The following is a 23,472-nucleotide window of genomic DNA, read 5'->3' as shown; positions in this document are numbered from 1 at the left end:
AACTCTGGTCATGTAATCATTTACCACGTGCGATTTGTTAAAGGGATGTGTTACAGTAGTTCATTCATAAAAAAAAAAGAACGAAGTTGAAGAGCATTAAGAACCAAAATTCCTAAAAGTTTTGCCAAATACAGCTAAGGTAATCTATGCCTGAGGTATGTAAAAAAATTCTAAAAAATAACCTGTCCTTCAAATCTATTTAGTTCTTTAGTTTATCCGTGTTCTAATTTTACAATCGAAGGCCAATATGGGATCTGTGATCATATTTCATTGATAGTGACACGTTTAAGAATGCCAATCTATTTAGTTTTGATAAAATACGTTTACAGTAAGTAAAATTTCTAATACATGCTTTCTTGTCTGAAAAAGAAACACATAGATATCACAGTCAGATACACGATTTTATAAATAGAACGAGGACAATAAGGATGTGTTATACTGTACAACGAGTATATATGGAGTAGTGCCAACTTGATTTTAGGGACACGTTGGCTTGTTTATATTTATTTTAGATTTAAATATAACAAATAAAAGGTAAGTTATCATAGAACGATCATATTAAGAAAGTGTGTACTTTACTTTTTAACAAAAAAAAAAACCCATGCAATTCAATTCCAAATGAATGTAGGTCAAATAAACACAACATGGCGTTATAACACGTTAAAACACCCAGTCGATACTTGTTTGTAACAGGAAATTACGGCACCGTAACACAATTTTACTACAAATAAGTAACTGCAATACATTTTATGTTTTTTTTTTTAAAGAATGGTATTTCTAGAAAACAGTTTGCCCAAAAATAAGAAACACGTTTATGCAAATATAAACTGGTAATAAAAGCTCATATAAAAAGATGTGGTATGATTGCCAATGAGACAACTATCAACAAAAGACCAAAATGACACAAACATTAACAACTATAGGTCACCGTACGTTCTCCAACAATTAGCAAAGCCCATACCGCATAGTCAACTATAAAAGGCCCGATAAGACAATGTAAAACAATTAAAACGAGAAAACTAACGGCCTTATTTATAAAAAATGAACGAAAAACAAATATGTTACACATAAACAAACGACAACCACTGAATTACAGAACATATTTTGGAGGCATATAGTTTCCATGATCCCGTCTATAAAAATAAAATGATTGCAGAATAAGCAATGCTATATACAGTGTGTTGCGAAAATTATAAAATCGTTTCAAAATCACATCCATATCGACCTGAGACGTCAATTCCAAGAGCTCTAGTTGGCAAATAGATTTTATATATAATATATAATTATCAAAACAAAAAACAAAGAGAAATCAATCATTACTACATTATTTTGTTGATTTAGGAATACATTCTGTTATTTTTTATTAATAATTCATTTTCATACTGTGAAGTCACCTATCTAGGGTGGAGTTGTTTGTAAATACAACTGTTCCATAAACCATTCTTCTTTTGGGTCGGTACGTGATCATGATGATATTCATAGATATATTGTTTGGTGTAGGTACTGGTTCCCATATATGATCTCTATGTGTCATCTCATTGAGCCATAAGGGAAAGTATGAATAAATGTAGACAGATGTCAATTCAATTTTTAGGAAGACCCTCAGTAAAGGAAGACAAAGTACATATTTAGTATAAGTTAACACTGTAAAAATTTAGAGTCATACATGTTGCAAATATGCTACACAACCTTTTATTTTTACGATGAAAATAAAGTAGAAGTGGTGTTTTAAAATTGGAATAACCAGTACCACGGCCGACACTCGGCTAACCGAGAGATTGGTCGGTTAATCTATATAGAGTATGCACCTATAATCGGGATGGCTAAAGTCTGTTAATCAGGTGTTATCGAGAAAATCATTAAAAACTCAGCATGTTTCATTGTATAACCTTTTAAATATATGTTTATCATAAAAAATATTTATGTCTAACAAAACTATCCAATGTACTGAATCCAGTGGTGTAATTATTATTTTTCTAGCTTCTATGTACGATCTATAAAATGAAAAGGCAAGTTACTCATCAATAAATTTATACACATTTTACACACACAAAATACACACAAAATAACACTTGGGTTGAATTTTCTTGCATGCAATATTTTGAACATCGTAAAAAGACAGGTATTATGAGTGTTAACCAAATTGATATCATTGTGTGAAAAATCTACACGAAAATCTGTATTTTGGTGACATACGGAATATACGGAAACAAAACATGAGCAATCATGGAATATGAAATATACGGAAACAAAACACATGAACTATTAACAATGTAGGCAATGGATATTGAAAATTGATAAAAATGGTTTCAAAATGTGTTGAATTAAAGTAAAATTGATTTTATCCGAAATGGTCGCATAGATCATGTGGATTCTGTTTAATTGTCATGAATGACACAAATTTGTCATCTACATTGGTAACCAGTATATAAATCAGAGATTAACGTCGTATTATGTAACTAAACATCAGTAAGTAAAATATATTAGGATGCCTAAATATAAAGAATAGAGAAAGAATAATGAGTAAGATAAATAAAATGTAGAGAAAAGTAACATAACAATTTAAAGAATACAGAAATAACCCCCCCCCCCCAATCCAGACCCTCATGGTATACACGAGAATCTTGATGGAGATACAGAATATAAATAAAGGATAAGGACAATAAAGAGTGATGCATTGCTAAAAAAGAGAGAAAATAAACCCCAATAATTGTTTAAGAATAAAGACATGAAACCCCCTGGGTGTTGAAACAGTGACGGATTGCGATGTACTCATATTGGTGACAAATGCTTGAAGTGAACATATGGAAAACTGCAGGAACTAAACGGAATAAAATGAATTAAAACTTAATACAACCAAATGTAGCTGCATGCGCTTCTTTCCATTTACTTCTTTATATAGACTGATTTGTAAACAACCAGAAGAAAAGAACTAATAGGATGATGATGACGAATTAGGGTTTAACGTCCAGTGACAAATATCATGTGCATATGAGAATGACAACACGTTATATGTACCCTGTGTTGTATTAGAAAGACACGTTCAGTCGGATTCGAGAACATGCTACTTTGAGCAGGCACAAAAATTAAGGCTGATTGAAATCGTTAATAATAAATTCATGCATATTCCAGCGTCCAACCCAGATCACGCTATATTGAAATGACACACTCTTCAATAAAATGCAAAGAAAGTCAAAATAAAAATGCTTTTACTGGAAGGATAGTGGCTAAATAACTCTTAACTGACACAATTTCAATTGTCCAACCCATTAACAGACTTTATTCCAATAATTTTCACTAAAACGTGGTATTACTCACGTTATATTACAATTATGAAATATTTACTATTGTCAATTTGTATTTAAGAACCAAAGTAGTATTTTGTGTCTTTTAAATTATATCTAAAATTGTTTGTTTCGCCTCTTATTAAAAAAATTCCTATGCGTGTAATAATAAATACTACATACTTGCGCGAGGCCATTTACTTTTACTGAAAACTGCGCAGACTATTAAATGTTTTTAAAGGTGGAAAATATTTTATGATAGATATCATTTTGTCAGACACTTTTCTTTTTCTGATTTGATTCTCATAATGTGTCAAAAATCTGTATATTTGATAGTCTAAGAGTTCAACATTAAAGAGTGCGTTTTATTCTTAACAGACGTATAGCCAACCCGATTAACAGACCCACTGCCGATATAGCCGCATACTCAATATAGATTAACCGAACAATCTCTCGGTTAGCCGAGTGTCGGCCGTGAATACAGTTTATCACCTGTGCTAATTTAAAAAGCTTGTTCAAGTATGACTGGAAAACAGTTTAAAGTTTCGTTGAGTCTATTTCTATGTAATATAATAGGCGATTGTTTGTATCACTTGAGATATTCATTTGTAAATTGATTATTTTCCACCTGTTTTAAACAGTCCAGATACATTGTAATATGTCCACCAACAATATAAACACAATTATTTTTGTGAAACTTTAGCGACGAAATTAAGAAGATGTACAGGTAAACACATTTGAATAAAGGAAACGTATTGTCTACTTTAGGAAATTAAACACATATTATTCTTTATATGTTTTTTAGGTAGGCATTTGATTATTTATATGTTATCATTTTAATATAGAGGTTTTAAACAAACATCAGGTAAGCGTCGACTATTGGTCCGGTATAGAATCCAAATTTCTAGCAAATAACTTGGTCATATCGGATGTTCCCCTACCACATTTTTTCAAAATACTCTGCATTTAGTTTTTATCTTTGTAATTATCAAAACTTTATTTTTGTCACTAAAAATGTTAAATTAGATCTAAAACTATATTTTAGTTAGTTCTTTGTAACTTAGAAATTACAATTTCTGTATTCTAACGAATTATCACCTATATGGTCACAGTGATAAATAAACTGTTTACAAAATTTGATTTTTTTTAAAACTACCATTTGTGACTCAATTGAAATGTTGCAGTAAACCAATATTGCACCAAGTACTACATTGTACAAAATCTGAGCCCATTTGTGAAACAGAGACTTAAACCTGATAAGTTTTAGAAGACACTGAAAATTTTTTTTTCTAAATTGTTGCTATCTATATTTCAAATGTTAATTTGTCTAGACGCTAACAAATTACTCATTGTTAGGACCTCCGACGTCTACCTACGGTCATAAACACGTACATTTTAAACCTAAATATTAGCATTAACAGAAAAACGAGCACGCTCAATCTTATACCAACGATAGACTTTTAGGTTTGTATGGTTTCGTGTTGAAATTGAATATGTGTATCTTTTTGTCATAACCTTGTGGACAAATTCATTTATATGCGCGCAAAGTTCATCAATTAACTAGCCAAGAACAGTAACATTTTGTAAAAGTTCGACCATGACGACCACTCATCACTCCGTTTTTTTAAATGAATTTTTAACGTTGCTTTCCTTATTTTTTTTCCTGCAACAACGTACGGGTTTTCCTATCCACACAATAAGAAACTATTATACACATAGAATAAATAGAAAGTTTACTTGTAAATGGTCAAAACGTTGCATTAATTTTCATTCAGAGTTTAAGTGAATTACCCCAATCAACTTACAGTTCTAGGCACTATGTCCCTTTATAACTTGTTGTTCGGTGTGAGCAAAGGCTACGGTTTGAAAGCCATACCTTAATCTATAATGATTTACTTTTATAAATTGTCAATAGGACGGAGAGTTGTCTCATTGGCACTCAGACAACATCTTCCTTTATATATTCATATTCCGTAAATAGTCCTTTATTGATGTATAAAAACGTGGCACGAGTAATTGTGAATATTTTATTTACATAGAATTTCTAATGATTCCTAGATACCTTAGTACAATGTAACTAAACATTGTCGATTCATCCTTTTTCAGTTAAGATTCAGACGAAGTATATATACATTGTAATCTTAGTCATACGTTACCCGTGGTTATTAAAAAGGAGGCATCCGTCATAAAGAAATCATATATTTAGACTTATGTATCAATATGTAAAAGAGGGACGAAAGATACCAAAGGGACAGTCAAACTCATAAATCTAAAACAAACTGACAACGCCGTGGCTAAAATAAAAAATACACATGACACAACATAGAAAACTAAAGAATAAACAACACGAACCCCACCAAAAACTAGGGGTGATCTCAGGTGCTCCGGAAGGGTAAGCAGATCCTGCTCCACATGTGGCACCCGTCGTGTTGCTTATGTGATTAAAAATCCGGTAAATAGTCTAATTCGGTAGGTCACATTCATGAAAGGGAAGGGTATTGTAGTTACGACGTAAGGAACATATCCGATATCATTTGTGAAACGGTCATTCCATAACGGTCAACCAACTCGTGATGGCGTCCGTAAAATGTACGGAGGGATGATTTCAACTTCACCATTTGGAACTCTTGATTTAATAGCTTCCTTGTGAGCAGTAACCCTCTATCAAGAAAATCATGATAGGAAATGCAAGCACGGGATTATTGTATCAATTGGGAGATATATACCCCGTATGCAGGTGCTGCTGGAATGTTGCTACTTAGAAATGGAAAGTTCGCAATTGAAAAGCTGAAATCATCTCTTTTGTCGTAAAGTTTTGTTTTCAACCGACCCTCTAGTTTTAGTGAAAGAACATCATCTATATAGCGGAAAGTAGAGTTAAACGATATATCTGTCGAAAGATAACAACTGATCTGCAAGTCATGCACAAACACATCATGTACTGTGTTAATCTTGGATAAAGACGACAAAAAAAGAAATTAATCATCTAATGAAAATGATTTTATTACAAAACAAATAGTGAATAGTGTGAGTACTGTTTAAATCTGTGGGAGACACAACATCTGACATTGATCTTACATTGAGGGGCTACCTTTTTAAACGAAAACTATATACTTAGAGTTGCTACTCTTGTATGGGAGAAACCGAAGGATAAATCCAACGGTTGACCGATGAGGAATATATGTAGAACAGTTCCCGCATTTGTAAAAGAGGTACGAAAGATACCAAAAGGACAGTCAAACTCATAAATCTTAAACAAACTGACAACGCCAAGGCTAAAAATGAAAAAGACAAACAGACAAACAAGTACACATGACACAACATAGAAAACCAAAGAATCTTTTATGATATTTTTTACATATAGATATTATATATAAATAAACAAGATCATGACATTTTGCTCTTCAACTTTGTACTTGTTTGGCTTTATAAATATTTTGATATCAGCGTCACTGGTGAGTCTCATGTAGACGAAACACGCGTCTGGAGTACTAAATTATAATCCTGAAACCTTTGATGACTATTTGATAACCTTTGATGTCAGATGTCGACACCAAATTAATTTATACAATTGAAGACCCATTGGTTGCCTACGGCTATTATATGCTCTTTGGATGGGTTTTTATCTCTTTCACATGTTTCGAATTTCTATTCTATCAATTTCAATGAATGAAACAGGTTATCGCAAGGCAATAGTTTTATTTCCACGCTGCTCTAAACCCTATACATTTTTAATCTCGAAAAACATGCATATACAAACATGTACTTAGTAATAAAACCAGATCGATTGTATGTGTAATACAAAAACTGGCAAGCAAGCTGTATCAGCCATCTGTTATGATATCGATATCAGCACGGTAGCCAAGGCTTTAGCATACCTTTAATATGTATGAAGTCACGTCATTAATTGTAGTCACTTTTGCAAACGGCGTTATCGAACCCCTTATTTGTATGACGTCATGGCACACCTATTATCTGTATGAAATCATTTCATTCATCTGTATGACGTCACGTCGGATAAACAAATCCACGTGAAGTATATTTGTATAACAAATGTATGTGACATGACTTTTTCAAAATCACAGCAGAGATCTTGGGATTATACTGGTGTCACGTGTTTATACGCTATGTGATACTGAAAAAGCCATACGATATTGTTTATGTTACGAAAATATTAAAAAAAAAAATACTTTAAATTTTGATCTGATTTAAATCAATATCTTAATTTAATACATTAATTATTTTATTTTGCAGAAAAAGAGTGTTCTTATCATGAAGATGTGAAATGAAAATGTTTAAATGAATGGTGGATATATTCATCAGTAGCCGTAATTTTTGCAACAGTGCCCAACCATGAATATAAGGGATTCTGTTTGTGTGTTAGGCGGCGTATTACTTGGATGTGGAATTTCGTATAAACTGTTCAGAGTACAGTCGGGTAAGGATATTATAACATTTGTTCCAAGAATTAAGCATATCACCAAAGCCGTTGCATTATTATCGTAAGTAACCCTTACTGATTTTTTCTGAAGTATCCATCAGCCAATGAGACGTTTGTGGTATGCACACTGCATTCATCTCTTACTTATTTCAAAACCTCAAATATGAGTGGGTCTCATTGGGGTCTTAGCGTCACGCGGGATTGCCGATTTTTTGTAAGCGGGACACGTGAAATACAAATTATTGTGCTTGAAAACGGGAAATGAAGTCTGGCGGGACCCAGGAAATTACAAAAAAAAAGATAATTGCTTACTTACATAGTGTAAGCAGGATACGGGAATCTGACAAAACAGTAAGCGGGATCCGGGATCAGAACCCTCCAATGAGACCCCCATATGAAGCTGTTTGTCCAGGCACTACAGCAAAGAGGTATGGATATCTGTATTTGTAATAAATTCTCGTTCATGTTAGCCGATGTATCTTGGTAAGATAGGGATTTCGGCAAATCTTATTGGATATTTCATTGAGCAACACATACGAGGAGTTAGATTGTTTGTATAACAGGTATTCATTGAAATCATTAGTTGCAAAGTTAGTGGAAGATATTAGCAGGCAAAATCAAGGGAATTGTGCAAATGATGATACAATCATAGATATTTCCACAAAGCATCATTATTATATACTTTTTAAGGAACAACTGCTGGTCATTAAAAAAATTATTTTTTTCAAGATGGCCACGGCCTTTTTCTAAAATGGTAGTTTTTTTCAGCTAGAAAATACTGATTTTTTTCTTGAAATTTTTCGTTTACCTTCTTTAAGTGAAAAACAGCTATCAGGTTTGGTAGCTGCCTTCCTTACATGTAAGAATTCACGAGACATGAATGTTTGACATCTGAAGGGTTTGCTCATGCGCGAAATGTAACAAAATTCATTAAAAAACATTGTAACTATTTACTATAAAATAAATGTTTTGGGCTTTTCAATTATATCATGATTTGGTTTGATAACATTTTCCAAGGTTATGATAAATATGATTTGACAATTTTGCGCATGTGCAACCTATTTATAGACATAATGAGCGATTTGTATGTACTACCAGGGCAAACTGGTATAAATCGCAGTTCATATCATTACTCAAACGAAGGCTCTTGTAGAGCTGTTCAAGTAAGTGTAAAATCTATGATGCCACTTTTTAGCAACAAGCCTATTCAGTTGCAAAGATCAAGTATTCGATGGATAAGGCGGAAAATGTGGTTTATACGAGAGAAACATCAATAGTAACGGCAGATCAGCCACTTTTAGTAATCATGGTTATTCAGTGGGAATGGCCTGATTTGTCCAGAGAAGATAAGTTAATCGTCATGTGAGGTGGATTGCACATTGAAATGACTTGTTATAAAATTCTGGGTGATTTATTACGTGATAATAGATGGACATATATTCTCACAAAAACCCATATTGCAACACCGAGAACGGCATATTCTTTGTATGTATATGTTCAAATGTATCTAGGACTAGACACGCGCATCAGATAACTCTGTGTGTTAGATTGAATGATAAATATTGGCTAAAGAAAGCTAAATACAGAAATTATGATCACGCCAGGACTCTGTGACGTTCAATGATTTGGTAGACTGGTGTAAGAAAATATAGTCATCTCGACCACAGTTTAATTCCTGGCGTTCAATTATAGAATAAGAACTTCTTGGAAATGTGGTAGTATGCTCATTTTATGAGTCAGATTTTGCACATGCAGTCCATATAAAGCAAAAATAAATCCCAGAATAATGCAATTGTGAAGGGCGATGTTGTTGTCATATGTTTAAAAGAAAACCCCATTTAGACGTATTGATGGTAGCTGGACAAGAAGTCAGTAGACTATCAGATGAACTTGCAAGATCTAGTGGTTTGAGGCATTCTATAACAGATGAACGACTTAATAAACACAAAAGGATTTCTTTCAAAAGATCAAAGGCAAACAATACGAAGATCGTTAGAAGCAAATGAAAAACAAAAGAGAACCTGTTTCTTATAACCAGATAAAAAAGAACAAATTTCTATTATGTCTGTAAAACAAAATTGTAAAATTTTGTCAAAAAACAAAGCTAGAGAACCTTAAGAGTGATTGCGATGTATTTTCTAGACTTGTATTTTTTGTCGCAGTGGACATATTGACTTGGAATATCTTTTAATCCATAAAGACAAAGTGCTCCTCGTTTGTCTAAAGATGTCATTTTAAACAGTGATATAAAATCGGTGCAAATGGATAAACTTAAAACATTTTGCAATTTGCATATCCAAATTCTGACGCATTTATCGTTGAAGGGCAGCAATGGTTAATTCCAGGCCACCTTGTTAGGCAACAATATTTGATGATTTTGCAAATGTGGCAAACTGCCTTACATAAAATCTTGCATTGATAAGTATTCAAGAGTACACATTGTGTTATATGTTTTCTAAATTTTTCAAGTTTCTTGCCGACATAATTGCTTCTTTAGAGACTAATAATGATACTTTCCCGCTATCCCTTTTAAGCATGGAGAAGCAGATATAAGAATGTTTGTCCATGTTCGGTATGATTATGAAAATTGTTGTAAGACGGTAATTTGAGGTATCACCGACACAGATGTAGAAGAATTCAGAATAGCAGCACTACAAAAATACGGTGGAACAAACTGTGGATTGGTTTTGGCAGGAATGAAGACTTTTGATGGTTTCATGTACATGACATATCAAATGCGTTTGGTCCTCGTGTAGCTACTCTTTCTTTCGTTCATTTATTCAGTAGATGTGAAACTTTGTCGGATTTTCGTGGGAAAGGGAATAGGTCAGTTTGGATGACATGTGAAGTATTTCAAGATGTATGGGGCGTTTTTTTGCTGAAGTATAAAGACGACACATACATGGACATCATAGAATCATTTGTTTGCATCATGTATGAGTAAAGTATGACAGAACAACGTCAACATTTGCTGTCAACGAGGCACGATATTAATTGTTACCCAGGAATCAGTGGAATCGAGATATAGTTCCGCCTTCAAGAGTTTTTTTTTCGGAGCACATCCATAAAGAAGCATATCAAGGAGGACAAGTTTGGGCTCAGCCTGATTTATGTATTTGACAGGTACATGTACTGACTCGTGAACACTGGGTTTGTATGAAAGAAAAAAATATCGATGACAGTTGAAAACCCTAAAATTACTTCTTCGGCTGCCGTTTAAGTTGCATCCTCCTGTTGGGAACTTTTGAAATGCGGAGGCGAAAAAATCCAGCTGTGTAACTGTTGGTAACTGTACATGCTACCTGTCTTTTCTTCCTTGTACGGGTTTTTTTATTGACTGCTGTCAGATAATTATAAGATAAGCAACCTGTCTTTCTAACAAAACTAGGCATTTAAACTTAACAAAAGAGTGTTATCTCTTGTTAAGTTGATGGAAATTATAAAAATATTTTTTCCGTATCTGCCTCCATTTTGGAACCGGAAATCACTATTTTCTTCATTTATTTGTTGTTTGTCGTACTTAGAAATTGTTTTCAATGTTTTATCATAACTTACATTGGATTATACCTAAAACAATTTTTTAATGATTTATCATGTTTATATCCCATGTGAAGTTGCTTGAAAGTACAAAAATTGAAATTTTTGACCATTTTGACAGCATTTTGAAACCGGAAGTCACCTTTAGTTTCAGTAATGTATTGTCTTGTCGTAATTAAGGAACTGTCATTTACTTTTTATCGAATCTAACTTTGAATTTTACATATATCACACCTTTCAAAGTATTAACGAAGTATTGCCAATTTGAAATGACGCCATTTCAAAAATGTGTGGTGGCCATTTTGAAAAATTTGGGTTTTTTTTCTGGCCAGCAGCGGATTTTGTATAAGTATCATTTAGTTAACCTTTATACCAAATTTCATGCTTGTATCACGATTTGCACAATTATGTCCATAATATCTCCCACTAAGTAGAATAAAACATATGTGGATGTCTAAATATTCGAAAAAGTATTGCAATCTTGGTTGTTCTCATAGATTATATAAAGACCATTGATTTATCTACACTATCTCGCCAGTGTGTTATTGTTGTATAGTAAGTCATAATGTTATAATACTTCTATTATATATTAGAAAATACGTTGAACAAAAAACGTCAAAACTAATTAATCGCGTAGTGTAATTAACAATTTGTGGATTCTTATTTATTCTATAGAACTTTTAGACTATTTTAAATCTCGGTCTATTTCTGAAATTTATTCTATCACATTTAGATTTATAAACCCTGTATGCCAACATTGATATTGACCATGTAAAATTTAAAAATTGTTTTGTAAATATCGAACGACAAAATTTATTCCTATGTGACGTATAGATTTTCTGACGTCAGAGACGCAAAGCAATAAAAGTGTTTTTAATTAGGTGTCCACCACGTTTTACATTTGAAAATGCCTGTACCAAGTCAGGAATATGAAGTTGTCCATTCGTGTTTGATGCGTTTTTTCATTTGATTTTGCCATGTGACTAGGGACTTTCCGATTTGATTTTCCTCTGAGTTCATTATTTTTGTGATTTTACTTTTTACGCAACAATATCACATGAAAATGTCGAAATCTCGTCTTAGAGAAAAAAAAACAACAATGCATTTCTCTTTATACTTGCTAAATGCATGTAAAAGGGTACACAACGCTACTTATTTATAGTTTATGATACAATTTGGCATATTTCTTAAAAATTAGCACGAGGATAACTTATGCTACACTGAATGTAAGCAGTGTGTAAGACATCTTGTATAATTATCCACTTTTAATTGTATGGAATATATGGAACGCCACAGCTGTCTTATGTGGAACTCGGATATTGCTTTATGCTGTTTTATTATTACTTAATGATATTTTGTCTTTACTTAATATGGTTTTGACATTACGTAATGATGTTTTTATATAACTCAATATGGAATAAAAATTACTTAATGCTATTTCGATATTACACGACATGGTTTCGTATTGACTTAATATAGTTTTGTCATTACTCGATGTGGTTTCACCACTATTTGATATGGTTGTGTCATTAGTCAATGTGGTTTCAACATTACTTGATGTGTATGTGACTGAACGCAATGTAGTTGTTTCATTACCTGATTTTTTTTTTTATTTCGTTATGATGATTTGTCTATTCTTTATATGGTTTTAACATTACGTAATGATGTTTCAAAATTTGACGCTTTTACACTTCTTGATATGTTTGTGTCATTATTTGATGTGGTCTTGTCATTCTTAGATGTGGTCCTGTCATTCTTTGATGTGGTTATCCCATTACTTGATGAGGTAAAACAACGTGACCAATTCGGAAAAAATCATGTAATGAAACAACTACATTACGTTAAGTCACATACACATCAAGTAATGTTGAAACCACATTGACTAATGACACAACCATTTTAAATAATGGTGAAACCACAACGAGTAATGACAAAACTATATGAAGTCAATACAAAACAATATGATCGTGTAATATCGAAATAGCATCAAACAATGGCTATTATATATTGAGTTATATTTAAACACCATTACGTAATGTCAAAACCATATTAAGGAAAGACAAATATCATTAAGTAATAATAAAACAACATAAAGTAATATCAGAGTTCCACATAAGACAGCTGTGGTGTTCCATAGTAATACGTTTATTGCATTGTTGAATAGTTTCGGTTGATTGATCAATAATGCTCCATATCGACTGACTCATCTGATTGAAATACAGATCATATGTCCACGTATTACTAGTATAGATCTTACAACGCTCCGTACTTTCCTTGTTATAAAGACCTCTCAGGATCCTTTGGTATTGTCTTAGCAGTACATAACTTTCCAAATATAGAAGTTGGAAGATTATTAGTTGGTGTTGACAGAACAGAAAAAAAGATAAGGGTTTTGTTAGAATCCTAAATCGTAAAATTCAAGAGCCGTCACAGGATCTTATGATTTATATCAGATTTTTTTTATAGTTATCTTATTAATAATCTTACCAAATCACCTTAATTTTTTTTATATGAATGAAGGACAAGATAAATCAACCAATTAAACAAAATAAATTTATTTAAAAAAAATAAGTACTTAGTACATCGAAATAGTTCTCTTTTAAGACAAAAGTAAAATCACAAAAAACTGAACTCGGAGGAAAACGGTAAGACCCTAATATAAATCAAACGCTCAAACACATCTAAATGCTCTTCAACTTCGTACTTAAATTGGGTTTGTATTTTAATCATTTTTGGATTCGAGCGTCACTGATGAGTCTTTTGTAGACGAAGCGAGCTTCTGGTGTATATATAAAATTGAGTCTTTGGAACCTATGATGAGTTTATTTATATCAAACGAAGGGACAATAAATGTCATTTTTCTGACTTGGTTCAGGCGTTTTTATATGCAGAAAATGGTTAATTAAACCTTGTGTTATAGCTAGCTTACCTTTTGACGTTAGCGTAGGTATGATCTTTTCTTGTTTTATATCATAGCCCAATTGAAACAATTACAAGCACTGGATGCGCATATAAAACGAATGGAAGAAAAGCAATATCAAGACGCAAAACAAACTAGCCTCATAGCGGATAAACTAGAAGAACATACCAAATACGAGAAGACCGTTACAGATAAATTAGAAGTAATACAAACACATCAAAATGAACTAGGCAAAGCTGAGACAGATGACAAAAAAGCGTTAGAAAGAAAATTCGAAGAAATCATGACATCCTTGAAGAAAGAAGGTGCAAATATACATGAAAGATCAAGAAAATTGAACATCCACTACAACGCCAGTCTTGAATCCCAGCTAAAATTACTAAAAGAGAAATGCGACAGCTTAGAACAATTTATGAAAGACGAAGTTTATAAAATATCATTGAAGGTACAGCACATAGTTTAAAGGACTGATAAACATTGTTTTATTATTGAGTTTTCCCAGTAACATTTTTGAACGTATAATATCGTACTTTAAGAAAAAGTCTGAACAACAAAAAAAAATAAAAAGGATTTAGATCTTATCACCTTGAAATTTCATGAAAAACAACATTTAAATGGCACATGATTGATATTTGCTAGTTTGAATCGACTGTTCCAATAAACAGGAACATATATCTGACGAAACGAAATACCATATGTCGTACGTGTATAGAATGGTCTCTACGCAAAAAAATAAATGGATGTAATTATAATGATGAAGTAGATACGATTAAAGAGTGCCGCCAATGTATAAATTAAACAAAACAAAACAAAAAAAAACCCAAAAGATATCTGAATGGAACATACAGTCTCAGACAATAGATATGTTTTTTACTGAATGCATATCAGACCCTTTATTGTCCGTGTTTACATACGAGTTGAATCTACATTTTGAAAATTATATGAAAGATTAAAGCACTTTGAAAAAAAGACTGTGTTTATAATTAACTAGACATTGAAAAAAAGAACCCCTTTTTGATATGAATGAATCTTTTAAATAAAGGTTTGTACTTCCCCGGACAAAATTATCTTTAGAATGAGTTGGCTATTATCTTATGTCATTTTTTCATTGTAAAGCTCTTCAACAGTTTCTGTTTTATACATCCTTGGCGTTCAAATATACGGCTGGGAGCGTTCCGAATGAAAATACATCCAGAAAAGCCCTTCGAGCGCATTTCATTTATACATGCTGTTTTCAATGTTTGTGATAACGTAAGACAGATTAATTTCGTATTGTATTTTCCTGTAATTGTTTTTAATTTGTTTTAGATTGACAGTCTTACAGAAGAAACTCCACGGATAGGCAGAAAGATAGAATCAAGTACTCATGAAGAAATTCCAGTTGAAGGTAAAACCTATTCTTCTTAGCGTAATAACGCATCAGTTAAACAGTTAAATATATTAGATTGACATGCCTACAGTAAACACGAATTGCATCAATGTATAAATTAGTGATGTAGCATGTATAATAACAATAACATTTGTCTTTAATGAAGATAATTATTTCAAAAACAGACATACATCTATAAATTATAGATCGTCACTGTTGTAATACAATTTGTTTGTTTTCTCGTCTCTACATATGTATCAATATTGCCGAGAACACACTTTAGTCATTGAAGCTTATTGTATAAGGAGGTTCGTACTATTAAGCCGCATAACTTTGAATATTGTCGGTAGGCGCTGACCGATGAAAATTTCACGGTATCTTATTAGAGCACCGTTCGAATAAGATACCGTGAAAAAAAACAACATTTATTATCATGTATCTTTAAATTATTGAACACAAAAATTGAGAGAATACAAATTTAAAAAACAGAATTAAAAGAGCCTTGCTAACATTATATGAGATATAATTCTTAAAATTTAAGGAGGTTTGATTTTATATTTGATTTACTACGGTTTAGACAGATGCAGTGTTTAATTGATCCCTCTAACTGAAGTTCCTCTTGAATAAACAAAACTATACTACCTGTTTCTAATTGAACAAATTTTCGAAACCCTTTATGCTATAAGGAACAAATACTGTTATGTTCCTTTTTTGAAAAATTATAATATTTCATAATATTTCTGTCATATAAAGTGGCATTTAAAGGAAGACATTTAATATTAAGTATATCCAATCAACGTAGAAAAATACCGCAACAAAGTGTGTACATTAATTGAAAGTGAAAATGAAATCCCATTTAATTTATTTACATTATTAGAAGAACCGACTAAAAGGTCTACGAGACAACTATCAAAAAAGTACCTAATGTAGTATATCATCGAGTAGGTACAAGTTCATCTGTTTCTTTTTGTTTTTGTTGATAATTTTTCACAATTGTTCTGTCAATATCTTTTAGTATAGTCTAAGTAAAATTTTGTTTCAATCACTGAATAATACACAATTACTATGGCATATACTGTCACTGACCAAAAAGTGATGATTTGAACTTCAAAACTAGATATTTGTTTGAGAAAAATGATAGTTATAATTTGAATTGCAAATTATTGATTGAACAAAACGTGAAATTATTCTGTAATACTATGGATTATAACAGGATAAAGCACATGTGGGGAGTACTAATGCACATGACGAAGCTTGATATATGTGTTAATTTACTAATATACATGATATGTACAGACATATATATTAAAATATCGATGCAAATATTTTTTCTGTGGAATCGAACACACCTTTAGCTCAAAGCAGTAAGTATATCTTTCTATATTTTTTCGATAAAAGGTTCATCTTTTTTATCTGCGTATATGCTTTATATTCGTATCAAGAGTGATTTCAATTCGTATTTCATGTGCAATTTCTACAAAGTGTATATAGACTGCATATTCAGTTTAATTGTATCGAATTTGCATTTATTACGTATTTTGCAAATAGAAATATAAAGACGTAGAATGGGTGTCAATAAGATACATCTCCATCCAGCTCTTAAATTGTAAAAGTAAACCAATATAGGAAAAAGTACGGTCTTCAACACGGAGCCTTAGATCACACCAAATAGCTACAAAAATAACTATTGAAAAATCGACTGACAATACAATACCTTATTTGGAACATAGTTTTGGAATAATGACCCAAAACTGTTAACCCAATCTTAAATTATTTGAAAACGTAACATTTATTGTTTTTTCTGTTGTACAGGTCAAGATGATATAGAAGAAGACAGACCTATAGGTATAAATGGGTCACATTAAATTTTCTACTTTCGTAATGTAATTCCAAGGACATTTCATTTTTTTTTTATTTGAAGCGATATATTCTTGCTTATAATACTAATCATAATGAAAATGATCATAGATAATCAGGAACATTCAACGGTTAATGAAAGCAAATGGTCCACATTGATCAAATCAAAGCGGTGTTGTACAAATCAACTAACGAACATGTATTTAACGCTTGTCTGTGTTGTGTTTTTGTAGACTTTCGTAATTTTTAGTTTTTATCTCCCTTATCGATGTCCGTTTGTCTGAAACGTATAATAGTTTCAACATCCTTTTGGTATCTTGCATCTCCATTTTCTAATGGATTTGGGCGGGAAATATTTTAATTGACTTCATGTAAGTTCATTCTGTTAACTGTTTTATGTGTGTTTTATGTTTTACATCAATTCAGCTGATGATCTTCTCTTAACCGAATTTACTTTGTTATCAGTGACATGTCATATCTAGTTTTTAAGTTTTAATGGCATCGAATGTATTACCATACATGCATATGACCGTGCAGATTGATCAAAGAGATTTTCCTTTATTGATATTTTGATACTAAACAACTTCTGTTCGACCTTATCGATATATTATTGTTCATTTTTGTATAATCAATGCTACTAGTATTTTGAATAGTTCATCATAAAGCATGTACAAACAGACGATAATTAAGGGAACACAGTCTGAATAGAACTAGGTCAAATTCAGAGCTGACTAAATAAATATCTTCTGTCATGCATGTTTTGTCATGTCTGACTAGGACAAAAAACTTTATCTTTGCTTTTGAATAACATCCTAAAACATTAGTTCGACATAATTATCATTTAAACAAGTGATATTTAAATTTTAGTTTCTTGTGTACAATTTGGAAATTAGTATGGCGTTCATTATCACTGAACTAGTATATATTTGTTTAGGGGCCAGCTGAAGGACGCCTCCGGGTGCGGGAATTTCTCGCTACATTGAAGACCTGTTGGTGACCTTCTGCTGTTGTGTTTTTTTATTTTGGTCGGGTTGTTGTCTCTTTGACACATTCCCCATTTCCATTCTCAATTTTATTAATAATCACAATATGTGTTTTTTCTATTAAACAGGTCCACTTGATGTGGAGGAAGACAGAGCGCTAGGTATAAAAGTGGCTCATTCAATTATACTCAATTGATTATGTTACACCTCGCTCCCTTTACCCATGTCTGTAGTTTCAATCACGATTTTCATGACGACAACAATGCAAAGATAACGAGTCGCATATTTAGTCTGGGGTTTTCTTGTTTGGTAGTTTTATATGTTTCAGTACACAAGGTCAAGTTCTACCTATGACCTCTGCACCCTAAATTGTTTAGAAGTGTACTGATTTATATTGTAGTCAGAGATATATAAAGGATGGTCTATTAGTTAGAATAGCGTTTTCAACTTCTGGTAGCTTTTTGTAAGACTAAGTATACTACTTTTCAGAATGGTATTTTGATTTTCATATGATTTGGCACAACTTTTTTGGAATTTTTGATACTCATTGCTCTTCAACTTCGTACTTGTTTGGCTTTATAAATATTTTGATATAAGCGTCACTGATGCGTCTTATGCATTAGAAAATTGGTACCGTTAATCTTATTACTACCACTGGGTCGATGCCTCTGCTGGTGGACTATTAGTCCCCGAGGGTATCACCAGCCCAGTAGCCAGTACTTCGGTACTGGCATGAAAATACGGATTTTTTTGTGTTATTAAAATTTGCTGTTACCAAATGATAGAAATTATTATGAATTAAGGAATGTATCTCCCTCTTGCAAAGCTCTGATTCCTTTCACGGATTTGGCTATACTTTTTGGACCTTTTGGATTATAGCTCTTTATCTTTTATATAAGCTTTGGATTTCAAATATTTTGGCAACGAGCATCACTGAAGAGACATGTATTGTCGAAATGCGCATCTGTTGCAAGAAAATTGGTACCGTTAATCTTATTACTACCACTGGGTCGATGCCTCTGCTGGTGGACTATTAGTCCCCGAGGGTATCACCAGCCCAGTAGCCAGTACTTCGGTACTGGCATGAAAATACGGATTTTTTTGTGTTATTAAAATTTGCTGTTACCAAATGATAGAAATTATTATAAATTAAGGAATGTATCTCCCTCTTGCAAAGCTCTGATTCCTTTCACGGATTTGGCTATACTTTTTGAACCTTTTGGATTATAGCTCTTTATCTTTTATATAAGCTTTGGATTTCAAATATTTTGGCAACGAGCATCACTGAAGAGACATGTATTGTCGAAATGCGCATCTGTTGCAAGAAAACTGGTACCGTTAATCTTATTATGTAGACGAAACGCTTATGTAGACGAAACGCTCGTCTGGCGGACTAAATTATAATCCTGGTACCTTTGTTAATAATTTTAAAATTGTTTTTACATTTTCTACAAAGTATCCAGGTGATTTTACTGCTTATTGTATGACGTCAATGGAGTAAAATAACCACGTTAATTTCTCAATTTTGACTTTTGATGAGTTTGTAACCAACCCCATACATATGATATTCACTAGGGAACGACCTTGATTGTCATATATCTTGGCTTGATGAATCAATGAATCAAAATATACCAAAGATCAACAAATATTTTATTATATGTCCTTTTAATCCACCTCCTAATTTCAATCTTTGAACCAGGGCACAGTTAAGATAATTTCTAAAATGATATCCCCTTTATTATTTGAACTTACACTCCGATATATATTTATTTTTTTACAATTTTTTTGTGTTTGATTTATTTTCATTCGTTTTATATTTATTAAAGAGGTACGAAAGATACCAGAGGGACAGTCAAACTCATAAATCGAAAATAAAATGACAACGCTAAAATTGAAAAGGACAAACAGTCAAACAATAGTACACATGACACAGCATAGAAAACTAAGAATAAACAACACGAACCCCACCAAAAACTAGGGGTGATCGCAGGTGCTCCGGAAGGGTAAGCAGATCCTGCTCCTCACGTGGCATCCTTCGTGTTGTTCATGAGATAACAAATCCGGCAAATAGTCTAATTCGGTAGGTCACATTTATGAAAGGGAAGGGGATTGTAGTCATGACGTTAGGAACATATCCGATATCATTTGGGAAACTGTTATTCCATTACGGTTAACCAACTCGTTATGGCGTCCGTAAAATTTACGAAGAGATGATTTCAACTTCACCATTTGGAACACTCACTTTTCAAAAAAGCTTCTTAGTGAGCAACAACCCTCTATCAAGAAAAGTTATGTACAGTCAAATCTGAGTAAACCGGACCCTAAATAAACCGGTTATCTGTCCATTCCAGTCGAAAACTAAGATCCCTTGTTTTTCCCTAGATAGTCTATGTTAGAATACCCTTTGTAAACCGGCCCCTGGGTATGTGGTCTAACTGTGTGGTCATTATACTCTTTATAGCATCAATTATTGCCGGTCAAAATAGGTTTGTCTAATTAATTTAAAAAATGATAACAGTATTGATAGATATGCAACAAAACATATTGGTTTATACAAGATGGGTTTTAAGGAAAATCTATATACCAGGTCTTAAACCGTGAACTGACAAGGGTACAGTGGTTAGCTGTTTTGTTAAAACTCTTTACAAGTGTAAATCAAAGTTACAGACACGCCGAAAATATCTCGGAAAGATTTTGCGTTGTAACTTGGATATTTTTTTTCCAAATCGCGAAGTAAGAAATTGATGCCGTGTTTTCGAAATCCTGGGTTCCCTGTTTTGAATCCCTAAACCAGTGACCCACTTAATGACGAACAATCGAAGACGTATATACGTAATGACGTAAAATTACACAGAATCCCGTAAACTTTTACATCATAATTAAAAAAAAAAACATTTGACGACACAAATAAAAAGTGATAGTTGCCTGACGTCAAAAGATGATTCAGAGTAAATCTAAGGTTATTTTGAGGCAATATATAGCTCAATAACAAAAGTGTAAATACGTTGTAACTGACTAGTGGAGTACTGATGCTACCAAGGTCTATTTGGCAGATGAGGATGTGTAACAAACGGCTAAACTATTATTTCATGAATTCGAGAAGCAATTTCTATAGCCAATGGAATAAGCCGATTTAAAACAACAATCATACGAAATATTTATCAGTTTATAATTAATGATCAGACAAAACTTTCACATGCAGTATATTGGACGTCGCGTGTCATTAACTTCCGGTCAACAAGAAACCCTGAATAAACCAGCCCACTGTCCAAACCATCTGCTTTTTCATATACCCGTAGCCAGCCGGTTTACACAGGTTTTACTGTATATTTAAAAACTATATCTCAAGATCGTATGCTTTCGACTTAAATTGAATTAGAGATGCTTACGATCTGATGACCGATTTTAGAATACTACTGAGATTTTTTATGACTTGTCGGACTAGTTATCTATTTATGATAGAACAAGTTTATTTTATCGTTGCAGATATCTTTCGCTATGACATTTTATTATTACACGGGAAAAAAGACCAGAATGAAGCAACTAAGTGTAAAACATTCTTAATGAATAATTTTACAAATATATCAAATCTACAAGTTGCACTACCGGAAGATTTGTTTGAACCTGGAAGTCAACTCCTGCCTGGACTAAGTTCTATCTTAGACTCATGCAGACTAGTTTTTATCTATCAAACTAAAAGCCTTGATTCAGATACAGTTGCAGGTTATGGGAAAGATATAAATGTCATTCAGTCACTGGAAGATCCTCAGAAAGCAAAAAGAATAATCCCATTGCAAGTGAATGAAGAAAAAATATCAGTGGAATTATCCCCAATTATACATTTAAAATATGTTAATGACACAAATCATCGTCAGTTTCCAACTTTCAAAGAGAAGTTTGAAAAATTAGTAGACTCTTGGAGAAAGACATTGCGATAATTTTTGAAGAGTAGGAACATGTATAAATAAAAAGAATAAATGAAACAACTAATGTCACAGGAAAAAGTGCATCGGCACACATATATAAACCCGGTATGTGTCTGTCATTAGACAGGAGCCTGTAACTCAGTGGTTGATTTTTGTTGCTGTATATCATATTTGTTTTTTTTTTATTCTTTTTACAATTACATGCTGAAACAGTCCTTGCTCGTTTCCGTTTGTATTTCATTTTTATCATGTCAGGACTTCTCATAGCTTGCTATGCGGTAAGGCTGTTTCTCTTTGTTAAAAGACGTACGTTGACCTGCAGTTGCTAACATCGATCTTCATAATTTGTTCTCAGATTGATAGTTAGTATGGAATCGCTAAAACAAAACCATGGATACAATAGACAACTTCCGAGGTCGTTACCTTTTGGTCAAATAGTTTGGTTTTGGTGAACATCATTTCCTTCCCATGAAATTTATAACTTATTATCTTAGATGCTCATAAAAAAATAACAAGATTTTTATTGGCAGGAAATGGCCACAGCATTTATTAACAGATATGATATATGTACTATTATATGAAATGCACTTTGTGATATGATATAAGAACTATTATATAAAATGCAATGTGTGATACATGTAGATCTATGAACTAAAATTAACTGATAAAAATGCATATGTGTCTTTGAAAATGTTAAATGATGATCGCCGAATATGTTTGAGGTGGCAGACCATATATGAAATGGGAAGTTTAAGATAAGCTATTAACCCTGGAAATCAGAGGCTAATGCTATCATACGATTACAATAAGTCTGTAAACTGCAAATATGTTATCTAAGCGCAGCGAAATCTGCCATAAATCAAGCGACTAACCCTGGATATCAGAAATTATCGCTACCAACGCAAAGTTTACATGTTTGAATGTAATAAATTAAATTTCTTTCCAGGTTATTCATTCAATTTCTATATGCATGTAAGTCCAATCCTCGTCCAGGATTCGTCCATTTTCTGGAATGACCGTCTCGTCATTAAAACTTTTGTACATCTTTCCACATTGAGTGATGGTTAATCGATGTAGACAATACAATTCTGAAATAAACAAACAAAACCAAACACAATATCTTCCGTATGAATTGCATTCTACTAATTTAAGGGA

The 23,472-nt window shown here is 32.5% G+C and overlaps 1 protein-coding gene across 1 annotated transcript; it reads left to right on the top strand.

Annotated features, from left to right (window-relative positions):
* The first annotated feature begins 420 nt into the window (after window positions 1-420).
* On the top strand, window positions 421-22,329 carry LOC134687931 (uncharacterized). The gene is made up of 7 exons (XM_063548391.1): window positions 421-534; window positions 7,539-7,722; window positions 14,239-14,627; window positions 15,491-15,569; window positions 17,364-17,396; window positions 18,520-18,552; window positions 21,878-22,329. Exons 2-7 carry the CDS (start codon window positions 7,638-7,640, stop codon window positions 22,327-22,329), a joined length of 1,071 nt encoding a protein of 356 aa, XP_063404461.1. The 5' UTR covers window positions 421-534; window positions 7,539-7,637.
* The last annotated feature ends 1,143 nt before the right edge of the window (window positions 22,330-23,472 follow it).

The sequence above is a fragment of the Mytilus trossulus genome, chromosome 10 (assembly GCF_036588685.1).
Source record: "Mytilus trossulus isolate FHL-02 chromosome 10, PNRI_Mtr1.1.1.hap1, whole genome shotgun sequence".
Lineage (NCBI taxonomy): Eukaryota > Metazoa > Mollusca > Bivalvia > Mytilida > Mytilidae > Mytilus > Mytilus trossulus.
Note: the sequence above shows the minus strand (reverse complement) of the source record. Positions and strands in the feature narration are given on the sequence as shown.